At 41.3% G+C, this 17,416-nt stretch overlaps 1 protein-coding gene across 1 annotated transcript in view; it reads right to left on the reverse strand.

The window, feature by feature from the left end:
- Positions 1 to 17,416, reverse strand: part of SON (SON DNA binding protein) — a 78,470-nt gene that overhangs the window by 8,950 nt on the left and 52,104 nt on the right. Inside the window, exons 6-8 of the mRNA XM_019523959.1 lie at positions 16,261 to 16,371; positions 15,012 to 15,128; positions 8,570 to 8,717 (exon numbers count right to left, since the gene is read on the reverse strand). Of these exons, the coding sequence (XP_019379504.1) occupies positions 8,570 to 8,717; positions 15,012 to 15,128; positions 16,261 to 16,371 (376 nt within the window). The remainder of the gene's footprint in view (positions 1 to 8,569; positions 8,718 to 15,011; positions 15,129 to 16,260; positions 16,372 to 17,416) is intronic.

A 17,416-nucleotide genomic window follows, 5' to 3' on the forward strand; every position in this document is an offset into this window, starting at 1 on the left:
GTACTGTATATTTGGTTCTCAAGAAGGAGGATATAAGCTTAAAATTAAAATGCTCTGTACAGTTCTAAGGCAGTGGCCATCAATCTTGTTTTTTATGGATTACTTTTGTACAATAGATTTCCTCCTTAAAAATGCTCTCTCCAGTCCTTCAATCTATGTTTACATCCTGGATCTTAAAAATGTGAAATAAAATGTAATTTTACTGCCCAGTACAAAAGCAAAGTTGCAGGGCAACCCACCTCCCCTCAATTATTATTTTTTTTTTTTTTTTTACCCACATGAATTTCGAAAATACCCTAAAAGAAATAATTTTATATATATGTGCACATATACACACATGCATGCGCAATGGTTTTGAATTTTTTTCCTTCAGTCTTTCATTTTATTTTCCTTGTTTCTTACCTCTATTTGAATCTGGGGGATAAGGGTGTGAAGGAGAAAGATAGTAGATTTTTTCCAGGTTCCTCCTCTTCATCATGTTTTATTCTAACTCGCCTCCTTGCCACATCTTCACTCTAATAGCTATACTTCTCTCAAGTATAGCTTACTTCAAGGAATTTTGGTTCCAAGTGTTATGTTATACCCAATTTGAACCGCTAGTTTCTTAAATGTCCTTAATATTATTTACATCAGAAATAAATCACAAATATGAGTTAACAGTCATGTACAATGAAGGAAAATAACCTATTGCTTTTTAACTCTCCTGCATTAATAACCTGTGTCCCTCCTTTTTAGTTTTGCCAGGCACTGTGTCCCTTGAAAGGTTAAGAAGCATGCTCAGAACTAAATCTAATGGACCACAGAAATGCTCTGCTTTCAACTGAAACACTATGGTTTTGCATCGCTAGCTGCAGTGGACAAAGCAGTTGCAGCTTGCTGGAAGACAGCAGACTTCAGTTACCAAGTGCTGTCTTGGGCCTGGAAGCTACTTCGGGCCAGCACCTAGAACAGAGGTGGGCAATTATTTCAGGTGCAGGGCCACTCACCCAGTTTTGGCAGGCTGTCAAAGGCCACATGGGTAGCCCCGCCCCTTGACAGGTGCCCCACCCCCTGGTCACCATCTTGGAACCAATGTCCCAGGGCCAGAAGCGGTGGGGCCCAAAGTGGGGCACAGGTTGGCAGGGGTCTGTGGAGCCAGGCTGGGCTGCACCAGCAGGGAGAGGGGGGAGCTGGCCCAGCTCCATAGAGCCCCTGCTGGCTGGGACCCCGTGCTCCTACCACCCTGCTCTGGGCCCTGCTGGTGTGGGCCCCATCCTCCCCCTGGCTCCTGCACCTGCTCACTCCCAGTGCCCTCCAGCCCCACGATACAGGGGGAGGACAGCGCACAGTCCTGATCCCCTGCTTGCCAGCACGGAAGAAGCTGGTGCTGAGCGCGGGGAAAAGTGGCCCCTCGCCCACCCCATGGCCGGTGCTCCCTGCTGCAGGCAGTTGCAGCCTGCGCAGGCTGCAAGTGGCTGGAGCGCGGAGCACTGGCCACAGGGCAGGCGAGGAGCAGCTCCTCACCCCCGCGCTCAGCTTTTCCCCAGGGTCCTTCCCTGCCCTTCCCCCTTACCTGAGCTTCCCACATGGGGCAGCCACGTGGTCCCAGGCCAGAAGCTGGCCACACAGGCCCTGCTGTTGTGGGAGCCTGCTGGGCTTCCCCTGGGTCCTACTGTCCTTGGTTCCTGCCATTTTTGACAGGAACCAGGGGCAGGTGAATATTCATTTTCTAAATTTTTTAGGGGCCCCGCAGGCAAGAAAGAATGGTCTTGCGGGCCAGATGCAGCCCACAGGCCGTATTTTGCCCACCCTGACCTAGAAGGTGGGTCTGAAGGGGCCAAGCCAAGCGAGAGCCTGGCAAACCCTGGATCCTGGTCTTTGTTTCCTGTAATAGCTTTCACTGAACAAAACAAATTGCTTGTCCCTTCTTGTGTGCTTTCAGAAATCAACAATTCACTAGTTTTGCATTATTTTAAACAAGACTTTAAACATTGTTGTTCTTTCAATATAGGCAATAAAAAGAAAACTATCTATCCATATTCCTGTTCTTGATACCCTTCATTAAAGTTCCAAATTGCCTTTCAGTGGTACACACCTACACTGTCCATGGTTGTTCTCAAACCTTTCCCTGAAATAGTCTGGTCTGCACAGCACATGTTCAGCCCTTTTCAAATACTATTACCAATATATCCCATACAGTTATTGCCCTCCCACTGTATCAAGAATTGCTTCAGCTACCTGTATCAAATGAACTATTCTTGTTGCTTCTTCCAATTCATGTTATCTTAAGATGTTAGGCACCCATGTCTGATTAGCCTAACATTAAGATGCACTTCTCTATTACTCTGGCCTTAGCTGTTACGGAGCTTTGTGTCAAGACATGAAGGGATACAGTATTCTCCATACTGCTAAGACTCCAAACAGCAAAATAAAGATGAAATTAAGCAACTCTAGAATAGCTGCAAGGTTCTCAAGTATCTACAGATGCACCTGCATCAGGAATGGGGAATGAACATCAGGTACTTGCAACTAACTGCTCACAAAAAAGGCACAGACCAAGAGCTATTCAGAATTATTGAGGCAATTTTTAATATTTTTAAATTGAAAAATAGAAGGCAAGGCAAAATTAATTAGATTATTCATTATAAATTATCGTCTCCTTTCAGCCAAGCAACGACAGGGAATGCACAAGTCATTCAGATCCATGCAGTTGTGGCCTTTAGGCACTACTGTAATAGCATTTCTTACAATAATAAATCTCTACAGGTATTACAAAGAGCAGAAAAAGGGAAAGGAATTGTCCTGAGTGGCTCACTGAGCAATGGAATGAAATTAAAAAAGGAAAAATTTATGCCAGCAGGAAATCCATCCTAAGAGTAAAATGCTATTGTAAAATAACCTCTACATACGTTAAAAATTAATGCAAAAATGTACTACAGGGAGCAGTGCTGGCAAACCCCCAGGATACTGAATATGCTAGTGTAAGATAGGCCTTTTCCACATTTTGCTTGCATGACAACCGTTTTCTTGTTTCTAGAGGACATCTTAGATTCTGACAGGACAAAGCATGTAGCTCCTGTGAGGATTGGGTAAAGGTACAATAGCTGTTCAGCTTCTAGGAATGCCAGGATTTGAGCTTTTCCCAGCTAAACTTACAGCACATTTTGAACAGTGTGCATAAAAAATGGGTGCAGATCAGCAGTCTGCTTTCTGCTAGGCCTCAGACCCATGCAATCTTTCCTGAAAGAGTTGGCAGACTTTGAAACAATAGGCTAAACTACTTTTTTACCCAGATTCAGCCCCTAGCTTGCTGAAGTCATTAACCCTCTTTGTGCTTCTAAGACATTATAACTGGTAACCAGTTTAGACAGCATTGGCAACATGTAGGGCATGCAAGCAGGTGCACGTGCAAACCCTGAGATTGGCGGTGCATCCCCTGTGACTGGCTGCCGCTGCTGGCAGTGCCTGCGGGCAGTTGGCACTCCCCACCCCCACTCCTTGCCAGTGTCTGCGGGTGGTTGCCGACCACTGGTCAGCACTCACCCCCCCACCATGCCATCACCACCTGCAGGAGCTCCCCACTCACCGCCACCACACCTCCGCCTTCCGTGGGCAGTCACATACCACCACCCCCAGCCTCCAGGGGCACATGGCATTCATGTTAGACAGTATAGGGAAACTTGTTGAAACAGACATGATGGTAAGTGAGCAGACCTTACTCCTTGGAGGAATAGGGACAGCTTTGTTATTTATGGGATTTGGCTTCCCCTCCTCACTCATGTCTACAGTCTCAGGGTGCAATCCTTTGCTATACCTGGATTCTCAGGTTCCAGCAGTGGCTAAGAGGCCTTTCACCAACTCCATCTGGTGTGAAGGCTGCAAACTTTTCTTTCAGATCCAGATCTGGCCACAACCACCTATGCTTTTGAAAACTCAAGGCTAGACTACTGCAATATGCTCTATGTTGGGCTGCCCTTGAAGGCTGTAGCTGGTGCAAAATGCAGCAGCCTAGCCTTCTGACAGAGATGGGTTGTTGGGAGCACACTACTCCAGTACTGCAAAGTCTGCATTAGCTTTCACACACAATTCAAGGCTCTAGTCTTGACATATAAAGCCTTTTATGGCCTGGGTCCTATATACCTAAGCGACTGCTTCTTTTCATATGTTCCACTTGAAGGTGAACTGCCAAGTTCACCTTCAAGTACCATTTGTGTGTCAAGCTTGATTTGTCCAAACCAACTGGGAGGTCTTTTTGCTCAGTAGCTCCTCAGCTCAAAAACTCCCTCCCCCTGGAGGTTCATTATAGCCTGAACCTAGCCATGTTTCAAAAACATCATAAAACCTCTTTATACAGGGAAGTGGTTGGTCCAAGACAAAACTCTAGCTGGTCTAATAAAAGGTATAATCTTTGAACCAAGAGTTGTAGAGTTGTGCATTTCTTTACACAGGAAGGCATTTAGGAGGTGGGGTTAAGCTTTGGGTATTCTATCACTTTTTTTTCTTAATTATTTGCTGTTTTCATGACCATTATTCTAAGCTCCCCTGAGCCCTTCTGTGGAGGGTGACATAGAAATCAAATAAATAAATATAGTATGCTTAACTATATATTTGTTCTTTACTTGGTCTGTAACTATTTCCAATTACCTCTCTTTGCTCCATAGGTAACCACCCACTTTCCATTTCAAATGGGCAGTTCACATTAAGTTAAACAAAAACAGCATAACTGATAATATTTAGCATAGCCTGCTTCTCTCTCATGCTAGAGTAAGGGCATTCTGCGTCCCAAAAGGTCATCTAGTCTCTCCCCACTACAAAGCAGTCCATTACAAGATTGCACCTCACAAATCTTATTTCTCAGTTGTGCCAGCAGTTCCCCTGAAAATTTTTGTGTTGTATCCTTTAATTTCCCCTCACCTTGCTGTTTTAAAATGTCACACACAATGATCTCATGATCTTGATTCAGACCTTCGTACAGTATTTTAATATATATTAAAAAAAATCATTAGGACCAAATGCCCAATCAGATACCACTCGGAGGGTCCCCAGACACTTCACGGTCTTAGTATCATGGGGCATTTATACACATACCGCCAGTCTGCTCCAACGTACCAAAAATCCAGCATGCCAGAGCAGACTCGATTAATTGAGTCTGAGCAGCACACAAACTGACACGCCCATCGCTGCATCACATGCGTTTGTGTAAATGACAACATGCACATCAGCACTGAGAAAATGACAGCAGCACGCTTTTAAACCAAAACACATCCAAGATGTTTTAGTTCAAAAGCGCACTGCCATTTTTCTCCGCGCTGATGTGCATTTGGCCATTTATGCAGATGTACACAACGCAGCACCGCGTGCTTTTAGAAGCATGATGAAATCATCAAAGCTAACCGCACTTTATCATGCATCACCAGATGCATGACGAACAGAACCAAGGAGGTGATACTTCCCCTCTATGCAGCATTGGTCAGACCGCAGTTGGAGTACTGCGTCCAGTTTTGGGTGCCGTACTTCAAGAATGATGTTGATAGACTCAAGAGGGTCCAGAGGGGGGCCATTCATGTTTAGTGGCTTACAAGACAAGCCCTATAAGAAGAGACTGAGGGACCTGAACCTCTTCAGCCTCCACAAGAGAAGGGCTGAGAGGTGATCTTGTGGCCTCCTACAAATTCATTAGGGGGACGCAGCAAGGGATCGGAGATGCTCTGTTCACCAGGGCACCTCTTGAGGTAACGAGGAACAATGGTTACAACTGACAGAGCAGATTTAGGCTAGATATCAGGAAAAACTTCTTCATGGTAAGGGTGGCCAAAATCTGGAATGGACTTCCAAGGGAGGCGGTGCTCTCCCCTACCATGGGGGTCTTTAAGAGAAGGCTGGATAGGCATCTGGCTGGGGTCATCTGACCCCAGCACTCTTTCCTGCCTAGGTAGGGGGTTGGACCCGATGATCTGTTGAGGTCCCTTCTGACCCTAGCATTTATGAATCTATAAGTGCCCGACGCTGCATTGCATACAGGTGTAATTGTGCCCATGGAGCCTGGACGTGAAACAGTCAGATAGCTCATTAGGAAAGCTGCACTGGAAAAGAGAAATCAGACTGAATAAAATACTTTTTAAAAAGTTCTTTCCCAATGCTTGTGTTATTACTTGCATTAAATGGAAGAAACTGTTACCAAGAACGAAAGCTTTGCAGGACCAACTTCTTAAAGACCCAAAGTACTTTTTTTTTCTTCTTGCCAGTGGTGGGGTGAGGGAGAACCAACAAAACCTTATTTTGTTCCTGGTGCAGGTCAACCAGTTAATTACCATTCTCTTCCTCCTTCCCATCCCCCACTTTCAATTCAGCAAACTGAGGGAAATTAACAATTATAAATGTCTGGCCACTTTCCAAATAAAGCTCATATGTGTTTGTACTGTTTTCCTGTCTATACTTTTAGATTGTTGCAATTATACAGCCTGCTAAAGGCCAATTACTTGCAAATGACCTCCAATTACTACACTCTTTAAACGAAGGAGTAAGACAGAGTCTCCACTTCTCATCTCCACACACAAGTTTTACAATTGTTGACTTATAACATATTTTTGGTGCTGATCTGACAACTTTAAAGCATTACACAAGTGGCAAATCTCTGTCAATCACTACAGTTCCAACATCTACAGTTTCCACTGACTTTAATAGCACCCCTGCAAGTGAGTCGGAACATCATGTGCTTAACTACAAAACCAGTGACAGTCCCAATTAGTTACCTTATTGCAACATACATAAACCACTGAAGTGCAGAGTAACTTTCAGCCCAACTATCTACTTTGTAATCTAAGTGTACTACCCTTAACCTAGCGATTCCCAAAGAGTGTGCCATGACACACTCATGTGCTATAAGAGCAATGAAAGTGTACCATAAGATCCCATTAGGGGTAAGTGCTCTTCTCCCTTGTCCAGCATTCTGAACCTGTCCCAGCACACGCGACTACTTCTCTGTGGACTGCTGCCACTGTTGCTGCCTTCCCCACCCCAGGCAGCCCCTATGCCAGCCCCCCACCACCCTGCAACACTCCCAGCAGTGTGTAGGAAGGCACACAGACAAAGCCACACTCTGCAGCCTGGATCATCCCCTCCACTCCTCCCATGCTACTATGGCTGGCAGAAGGGGTTACAGGGATGGCTGCTGGCAGGAGCAGCCTCAGCAGTGGGGGCTGTCCATATCCTCTGAAGTACCGACCAGAGGCTGTAAGGTGGCAGGCACTGGAAAGCATGGCACAGCAGACTAAGGTCCTACCCCACCGCTCAAGTGGCACCAGTTAGATCGCGATTTGCAATTATCCTAGCCTCATGGACCCCCTCCATACCTTTTCTGAATTCAGCTCTGTCAGTTTTTTCAACTGAGGTGCCACAACATTCAGAAAACCATGTGACAAAATTTTAATCCAGAAAATAATTGTGCCCCAGGTATCAGAAGTTTGGTACATGCTGCCTTAACTGCCTAACTGGGCAAAATTTACCTAGGAGTCAACAATGAATACTTCTAACCAGCCCTGAATTGACTAGTATAGCAGGCACTGGCCCCTGGTAGCTACTTGACCCCTGCTCTGCTCTGGCTTCTCAGGCTTGCTCCACTTCACCTCACCTGCTACACCTTGTGGTTGCTAGATCCTTGGAAAGAGAGGCTTCCCCAGGGATTTTTGATCCCATGCTTCTGTTTAGCTGTCACTACACAGCCCCTTAAGGGCTTACTACATGGCTCCAACTGCCACTTACACCACACCCATGTCTTGCAGATGTTACCAATCATGCTCTACATCCCATCCAGTAAGTGCCTCTCCCTAGAGGCACCCCCAAACCCTGGGTCCCTATGTCACATTCATTATATCCATCGCCTAGGCATGCTGTGCCTCAGGCCTCTGTCTCTAACTGATCTTTGCTTCCTAACTACATCTGCTCCCTGGGCATCCCAGTGCCTCAGACTCTCTCTGGCCCTGTTCCTTAAGCTTTGGTCTCAAGCACTGGGACCCTGGCCCCACTCCTGGGCCAGCTGAGACCACCACCGCCCCTTGTCTCAGTCCCTAAATCACCAGCTCTAAGGCTTAGCTCTAAGGCTGCCTTCTCTTAAACCCTACAGTCTCCCTCTGTCTGCTGCTTGTTCAGGAGCTCCTTTCATGCCTGCAGCCAGAGTGAGACTGCCTGCCCCAGCTCTGGCCCTGGGTGTCTCTCCCCCCACCCCCCACTTCTAGAGCCTCCTCCCTTCTTTAAGGGCCAGACACCCCAGCACCTGTTACAATCAGGCCCTACCAATTTCAAGGCTGCTATTATGAAGGTAAGGCACCTATATATTTGCTTAAATTTAAGTAGAAGACAAGCCCCCTTTATCTAAATGAAACTAACACCTGCAACTGAACCCTCACAAAAGTAAGTTTAGGTTGTCTACAGTTCGAGGGCAGAATCAAAACCATTATTTTGACTGTAGTTTTTATACACAGATAAAAATTGAAAATAAATCTCCAGCTATTAAGAAGCTATCTATATAGCTCAATAAAAAAAAAAAAAGTCAGTTTTATGCTATCTGAAAACGTTCAAGAAAATGGCTTACCTTTTCGATCAGTCTTAAAATCAACTAAAATAGGCTCCACACTGCCTTCTTTGTTTTTTCCTAATCCTTCTCCTTCTCTCCAGCCCATTTTTCTCATCAGCTGAGCTCCCATTCCTCCAGTTACTGGGGCTGCTCTTAAGAACTGATCCTATCCAAAGAAAGAAAAGTAAAACAAGTCCTAAAGTTAGCACTGGATTTTAAAAAAGTAACTGGGATCTTCCAAAAATATTTCTAGTAAGTTCACAGATCAATTCAAGTGAATACACCTCTGCTTTACATACATTAGCATGTCTTGTATAAACCAGAATTCACACATATACATACATTAGACACACAACTTTTCAAAATATCAATCTAAAAAAAGCCTAGGAAAATTTTAATGAGATCCTTTAATTCCAAAAAGGCAACCGACCCACTTTGAAAATACATATTTAATAAAATCATAACCATCATTTATTTTTAAACACGCTACTTTGGTTCCAATGCATCTCTTCTCATCTTGTGAAAGGAGGCAGTGTTAATTGTCTAACTGGCAAGTTTGTGCCAAGTGTACCTAGTTATTGAACAAAATACAAGCACTTTAGTAATGACGTATGAGTTCAGGCACATTTTAAATTTCAAAAATGTTTCCCCATTTTATGACACAGAAGTTGCATATACAAAGCTTTACTTTGCAAATCCACATGAAACAGACACAGGTGTTTCTATATATTTTTAAGAAAAAAAAAGTACTTAGTCGCATAGTTTAGCAGCAGTAGTCATCATACCAGCTTAAATCATCATTAACATAAGAGCTGTTAAATGTCGTAAGATTATCAAATAGAAATTTAAAAATCTGTTTTGATGTAAAGAACTTTAAAAACTCCTTAAATGTTTACGTACCTAGGCCTCGATGGCCGCAGTGTTGTGAATAGTAGGGCTGGCATTGACCGTGGCAAGAAGGCAGCTACAAGGATTTGACCCTGAAACAAGTTTCCATATAGAGGGGTGAAAGTTCACAGGTTATTCTGTGAACTATCATCTCTCTTCGCCCCACCCACTAACCCAAGTAGAGTAAAATCAATCATTTCCATCACAGCAAGAAATTGCTCGTCTTAAAATACACAAATTTACAGTGGTATTGATAAGGCAGTCAGCATTCGCACATAGTAAGTTAGACGACACAATGCCTAATATTTTGGTTTCAGCTTTACCTAGGCACCAAAACAAGTTCCTAGAATGCTCTCTTTCCTTTTTTTGATTTTCTTTTTTTAATTACACTGTGCTTGAAGTACAAAACATTTCCCAGATTTGGAGAGATTTTCTTGTGTTCAATTTATTTATATAAGCCACATTAGATATCTTACATCCACAGAGGACTAAGAATATGCAATCATGTCCTTAATAAAATGATTAGCTTCCCAACACAGGCATCCAATACACACTAACAACGTATGCATCAAAGCCACCCAAACCCTGGTGTTGAAAAGTTAAGTTTTAAGTATTCCTGAACATTGTAATAAATGTGTACCTATATAACAAATACCTAGAAATGACGCAAGTGGATGCCGAGTGTAACAAGATGATCTGATGGAAGGAAGAAGGGAGAGGCAAAGTTTACCACTCCTGTATTTTTGAGGTTTTTTGGATCAGTGCAGACCATGCAGCATGTGTACAGAGACAGAGTTAAATCGATGTTTGATACTAACTGCCTCGGCTATATACACCTCAAATGGCTTTTACTTACTTCCAGTTTCATCCTCCCCTCTTTTCCAGGAACCTCATATAAGAAAAGGGCACCCATGGAGAGAATGATACAAACCCCAGTCAATGTCACCCAGGTTCCGATTCCTCTTTTGTACCTGCTTTGCAATGATAGAATTTTCAATATCAACACCTATTTCATCACCACCAATGTGTACTCAGTTCACAAAGAGGAGGAAAAACAATTACTTTATGAGGTCACCTAAAGGTTAAATAGCCTTCCCCATCAAATTTTCAAACAAACTATTTTTAGGAAAAGACTCACTGTAGACCCCCTTCATAATTTAAAATTGAGGCTTCTATAGAGTAACAATCAAAAAGCATGAACAAATTCTGAACCTAGGAAGTAGTCTTAAGTTTTTCTAAAAATTGAAAGTGCAATTCTCTCAAAAAGCAGTTGTAAACATGGTTCACTGTACTCAGCAGACCTGTTTCCTATGTTCAGAATCCCACCTGCTGACTCTAGCTGTAACAAGTTTTTCTGCTTTTTCTCCTGTTAACACAACAGAGGCACTGGCAAACAAGAATGACAACTGGGATCCATTTGTTAACAAAATCATCTACAACACTTGCAGTAAGTTTAACCTGCATATTACACTGCAGGCTCCAGAAAGTTTATTTCTGGGAATGATATCAAAAAGCCAGGAGCTCAACTTTATACCAATTCTACTTGAAAAGAACAGGACTTCCAGTTATTGGGTGGGAGAGGAACAAACAAACAAAAAAAACTTTTTATAAACAATCAGGATAACTGATAAAGAGATCACTGAAAGAATCAAGATGATTCACAATCAATAAATTCAGAGTGAAATTATTTTAAAATGAACATTAAAGGACAATTACTAAATGTTAATGTTTTTAATTTAGATGATAACTTGATAAAGAGTATTGTCTGGAAAACTAAACAAAGTGCTTCCCAATGATAAAATTCCAATTCCACTCTACCATTGATTTGCAGTGAAATTGTGGAGAAATTCTTTTTTTTCCATCTTTTCTCCCGGAACAGGGAAAACACTAATCTCATTATCTGTTGTAATGCAACTGAATGCCAAAAAAGAGAAAGCATTAACAAAATCAAGTGATAGAGAAAATATAAAGCACTGGAATATTTTTGATTCTGCATCATCAACGAGCTGCTTCTATCACTCTATGGGGCATGACAATGGGAAGACTTCTGCAAAGAGATGGGTCTTATATTATACCATGAAAGTATGGATGACAGCAGTCATACTGATTTATGGAAGGGAAAGACCGCCATTGTGAAGAGCCCACCAGAACAGATGCCTCATCCCCTCCCCCTCCCCCAAAACTCTAGTTTTGGAAAAAATGCTTTTTGTATAACTGTGAATGAATTAATTTATCTAGACATAGCTGGTGTCTCTGGAAAAGTCTAAACAGGAGAAAGCCTCAAAAGAGGTTTGCTGGATAAAATAGTGTGTGTACGTTTCCTCAGATGACATTTTGTTCACCTCTGTTCTCTACTGGCAAGAAAAAGAAGGGGAAGAAAAAACCCTGACCTCCATAAAGAATATATCACATTTGTGAACGGATTACATCAATGGTGATAAATTAAAACAGAAACCACTTTTCAGAAAAAAATAATACTGGTCACAAATTGTATTAATGGAAACTTGCACCTTTAGGAATACTGTTCAACAACCCCATGCCCAACCACTGAGAGACAGCTACATCAATTAAACTCAAAACCAAAAGCCACTGCTGGTAGGAATATCTATTATTCAAAATCAGTCACTGTTACCATTTCAGTAGCAGAATTTACACACCCACAAAAATTTACTAAAGTGTAGCTGAATGAAAGCTGAAGGTACATAGTGGTCTGAATACATATTACTTTTCAAGAACATTTGAAGCTGCAAAAACCTCACCAAACCCAAGCACTTGAAACTCAGTAGATGCAGAGTTAAGCTTGTATTTCCCAAACAAGCTATGCTAAAAACCTTAGCTCTCCTCAGAGATACAGCAATGCACCATACCTTCCCTTCTCTGCATTTAGATAAAATATGGAAACCACATTATATCAGTTTTATAATCTGCTGCTTAGATTCAGTCTGTCAGACATACATTGTCATATATAGCATGTATATAAAAAACACACTTGCTCCATGTCTTTTGACACTTGGATAACTGGCTGACCCAGGGGATTTTAAGACTGGATTCTACAAAGTGCTGCATAACCCAGTCCCCCCAGGGGAGGTGAGGGTTCCTAATGAAGACAAGTATGATCATCTTCAACATGCCCAACATCTAAGCAGAAGTCTGTAACATTCCTTCCCATGTACTGTGTATGGATTGAAAGGGAAGCCTTAAAAACAGCAGCACTGAATGATACAGATTAAGGGATTCTAGTTTTTGTGAATAGAAATCTTATCAGAAAACATGTTTGTTAAAATACATAAGGGAAAAAGTTTAATTTCTCACAACATCACTGCATCACTGAGATAAGGAAGCTCAGGTGACTTGCCTGAAATACATGAACTGAACTCTCCATTTCATAATTGGTTTTTTTTTGTTTAAAAAAACCCACAAATGTCCTTGAAAGATACTACTGTTTCAAAACACACTATATTCCCATTTTACTTATGTGAAATCATCCCATATATCAGCTACAAGACTGATATTCCTTCCTGTAGTTCATCCACCCCAATAAGTTTTGTAAAGGTTGTCTCTTGCCCCATGTTTTCTACAACTTTTAAAAGAGAATTGAGCCCCTAATACCCTCCATATAGGACTTCTGACTGTGACCAAATGTCAAGCATGGAAAATTGACAGCAACATGCCAAGAATGGCCAGCCTGAAAGGAACAAAAAGGTCAAGCAGAGGACCAGCACTGCAGAAGGAGGCAAGTAAGCAGCACTAGTATCATCCCAACTCTCTACCCAGTAACACTCCAATGGTTTGCCAAATAGAAACGATGAGGCTGCAGACAACACAATGTTTGCTGGGTGGAGAAAGGTAGAAGTGAGTGCTTTCCCAGGCTTGCTTCTTCTAGGTTCAGTGAACTGCTGGTGAACACCATGCTCCCCACTTAGAGCCTTCTGTTCCTAACAGTGCCCATGTGCCTGGGCCAGTAAGTTTCTTTCCCGATTCTCCCCCTTCAGACCTGAGCATATTTTTCAGAGAACGAACACACTTAGCATAGTTCAAGGGCGCAGGAGATAAAAGAAAAACACACCTGCCTTCTCCACTCAGTGTGTTTTGTTAGAGGACAATCCTGCTACTGCAAGCCACAAAAGACCATCTCAGAACCTCAGGGAAGGAGAAATGGATGAAAAGAGAAGTTAAGAGGGACATTCTCTCCCCTTTTGTCCTGGGACTCTCTTGAGGTATGCAGGAGGGGAGAACCCTCAAATGAGCCTTAGGAGGCTTACTGGTCTCTTTTACAAGTTCTAGTAGAAAGGCTTTCCTTTTCTCCCCAGTAAATCTCCCAACTGAATCAATTACATTTTGAAGCCTCTCTGCCAGGAAAACAATGGACTATTTTCAATTACTGGAGCCAACATTCCACAGCCATATTACAATTCAAAATTAGTGACCTTTGAAGTTAGACTTTAAAGTAAACTAAATGTTGGCCCTGGGCATTAGATCTTATTGAGAAGAGTCCAGAAAACCTTCCCTCTAACAAGTAGCCTTTCTGTTGTTTTGCTACAAAGAGGAAAAACAAGTTAAAGTTTTGAACGCTGGCGAACACCTCTATTTAGCGTCCTAATTCAAGAACACACGGTCCAGTTTACCATCATTTTTACTGAAAACTTCTCTCTGCACCTGAAACCTAACTTAATAGTTTGGAGAATCCTAGGATTTTGTGAATAATCAGGCTTCTGAAACACTGAAATGCGATCTTTGCTAGAATGACTGCTTAACACAAGATTCTGCCTGAAAGATAGAAATCTCATAGATTCCCCAGTTCTAATCCTCTGGAAGAGAATCTGTTCAGCAATCATTTACAAAGATAAAGTATGTCATGTTAAGAAACTTACAAAAACCAGAACAATGTACGATATATTTCACCCTGAAAATATGCCAGTATTACTCTTCAGCAACTGTATGCAAGTGCTTGATGACATTACACTTATTTACCCAACTGCAACCTCCATTTTAAATATTTGGCTGCCAGAAACGGCATTATGTAATGCAAACAGAAGGGAGAAAGTAGTTAGATGGAACCAATCCAAACCGAAGTTCATCTTGGGCAGCAGCAGGTCTGATCCCGTTTCCATTGAAGTTAGTGTCAAAATATAGTGGAGTTCAATGACATCAGGATCAGGCCCTGACTGATGTGTCCCTAAACAGAGTAGTTTAGTTATAGATTTTTCCTTTGCAATCGCACTCAATTTTCTGAACATTATTTCAGCACAAGGTAACAGTAACAGGTTCAGTCTTCTCCGTATCAGGTTACACATCTTTTTTCAATCCCTACAGTGTACCTATCAGAAATGATTCAAGCATCCGATTGAAGCATCAAGACCAACACTTTAAAATGCACAGCAAGATAAGCATAACAATGTATGTAGGCTGAACACACACATAGTAGATTAATTCAGTTCAATCTACCATATAGGCTACTGAAATACATGTGGCAAATATTAGCATATTTAGTGTGCCATTTTTCATATCTTCTGGTAACCTGAGTGGTATTTAACATGTGATATTTGAACATATCTGTCTGCATAACTTCTACCTTTCTAATCCAGGCTTGGGGACCACTGTTGGACAATGCATCTGAGGACAAAACCTGTGCTCCAGTACTTCCAGTGAACTGGCCCGGCAGAGAGTTTGACTGAGCCCAGGCATCAATCTGCAAAACAAACCAATACGAAAACAAAATAAATACCTGCACATTTTTGTTCTAAACTTAAAATTTCCTGGAATATGCCCCATGAAATGGGATCTCTCTTAAAAAGAAGTTACCATACACTTCTTTAATTTTTTTTTTAATTTTATTTATACTATAAAATTATCTCCTCAATTTTTATCACACTATCACACAACCACTTGCATCAACTCTGGAAAGCTTTATTTCAAAAGCTATTTATATAAAACTGACCACTGTTCTCAAAAGCAGATGAACAAAATAGATAAAAAACAAACTTGCACATAATTTTATCTTTTTTCAGGACTAGAACTACTTCTGGCCAATACTTTAAATCAGATGCATGAAACCAAGAAACCTGAAATAAAGGCCCAGTAAGCACCCCAAGTCATAACGTGTTTCCGTTTGTTGCACTGATTAAAGCATGGGTGGCCAGCCTGCAGCATGAGTACCACAAGTGGCACAGGCAGCTTGTGTGACATACGACACACTGGGGAAAGGACAGGCAGCACAGATGCAGATAGGGTAGAAAGCAGAAGGCAAAGTAGCAAACTAGGCAGGCTGCACAGGTCAGAAGCAGAAAGCAGCAAAGCAGCTCATGCAGGCAGCACAGGTCTATGAGCAAAAAGCAAGGCAACGGGGTAGGGAAGTAGATTGCAGTAGTACTTGGGGAGGGTGCAGAGCTAATTTATGGCACAACTGCAAAAAAGATTAGACTCTACCAGTTTAAAGGTTTTTTGCTTGTTTTGTTTGAAGAAAAATGAAATTCTTTATTTACAGTATCTCAAGGATTTCTACATTGCCCAGTTCATATATCTATACTTATTACCATTCTCACCAACTGTCTACAAATAAAAGATGACTACTTTTAACTTCCAGCTCTGAAAACACCCTAAACTTGGAAAGTTTGGTTCTTTTTGGATATGCATCAATAATATTCAGAGTAGAAATATAAACCAACATTTTCATATCAGAAAGTCTAAAGCTAAGCTCCCAAGAGTTCTTTTTCTTGGCATCTATACACAAAGCAGACTTATGTTTCAGAAAAAGCCAAACAACTGAACTTTTCCACTAAGTTCACAAAATTTTAATAAACAGAAAACAGAATAGAACCCACCTGTTCCTGTGCACGGTTTAACATGCACATGGCTTCTAAATCAAATGTATTCTGTGTAAGCCTCTTTTGAGCCTTTGTTCGATCATTCATGGCTGTAGAAATGTCTACAATCTAAAAAGAAACAGATTTTTGAAAATTAACAGACCACCTGAATGCATTATTTTGGAAGTGCTTACTGCAAAATGAAAGAAATATACTGGAAAGTTTTTATGCCTTCTTTTGAAAATAGTGAACTGAAATATAAAATAGATTATAAAATAATGTTAACATGGTTACGGCTTGTTAAAACCTTTCTAACCTAAGTTGTCTAATATTAACAGAAAATATGCAGAGTTAAAGTTCGTCATAATGATAATTTGGTATTATCAGGTAAAACATTGAAGCTGTAATGTCATAAAATGACATTGGATTGGATCAATTTTAGATTTACAGTATTTTCAAAAAAATAAGAAACAGTACATTGTAACAGAGCAGATATTCCAAGTTTATAAAACTGAATCATTAAAGGAGACCAGGTATAAATCCAATTAACCTGATCATACACCTGAACGAAGGTGAATAAAAGACAAATATTCTGTAGAATTAAGCCATAAACCTACATAGGCGCTTCTCAATTTTATGTAATTTCTTACACTCTTGTCACATGCATTTTATCAACCTAAATTTAGTCCTATTCATCTACACTTTCCTCAACAATTTTGCTTCTCACTTTTTAAAAGGGTGTTCCTAGTTGTCACAAACAAATCACTTAATTCTTGAACTGGCTTCTGAATTCCTCCCTACTAGCTGCAACAGTACTTGAAAAGACATGCTGATCCAGTTATTGTAAATTGTTCTGAAATATTCCTAAAACCCAAGGGCATCCAGAAGATAACACTACTACTAAAACTGACTCTTTTAAAACAGCAAACCACAAGAATTTCATTTCCACAACGGAAGAAGGGTGTTATGGGACTGACCTACTGCAGACACCACTTAACATATGGAAGCAGAGGTGATCTCACCTTATAAAAAAATTATGCAAATTCATAGTACATTCAGACATGATCACACCTGGGTTTTCTGTTTCCCATGGAAAAAAAAAACAACACATGCATTTCCCTTTTAACTGGGAAAAACACAGATTTTTCATTTTCATTCATTTTACCAGAGAAAC

The sequence above is a fragment of the Gavialis gangeticus genome, unplaced genomic scaffold (genome assembly GCF_001723915.1).
Source record: "Gavialis gangeticus isolate Ggan-Ray unplaced genomic scaffold, GavGan_comp1, whole genome shotgun sequence".
Lineage (NCBI taxonomy): Eukaryota > Metazoa > Chordata > Crocodylia > Gavialidae > Gavialis > Gavialis gangeticus.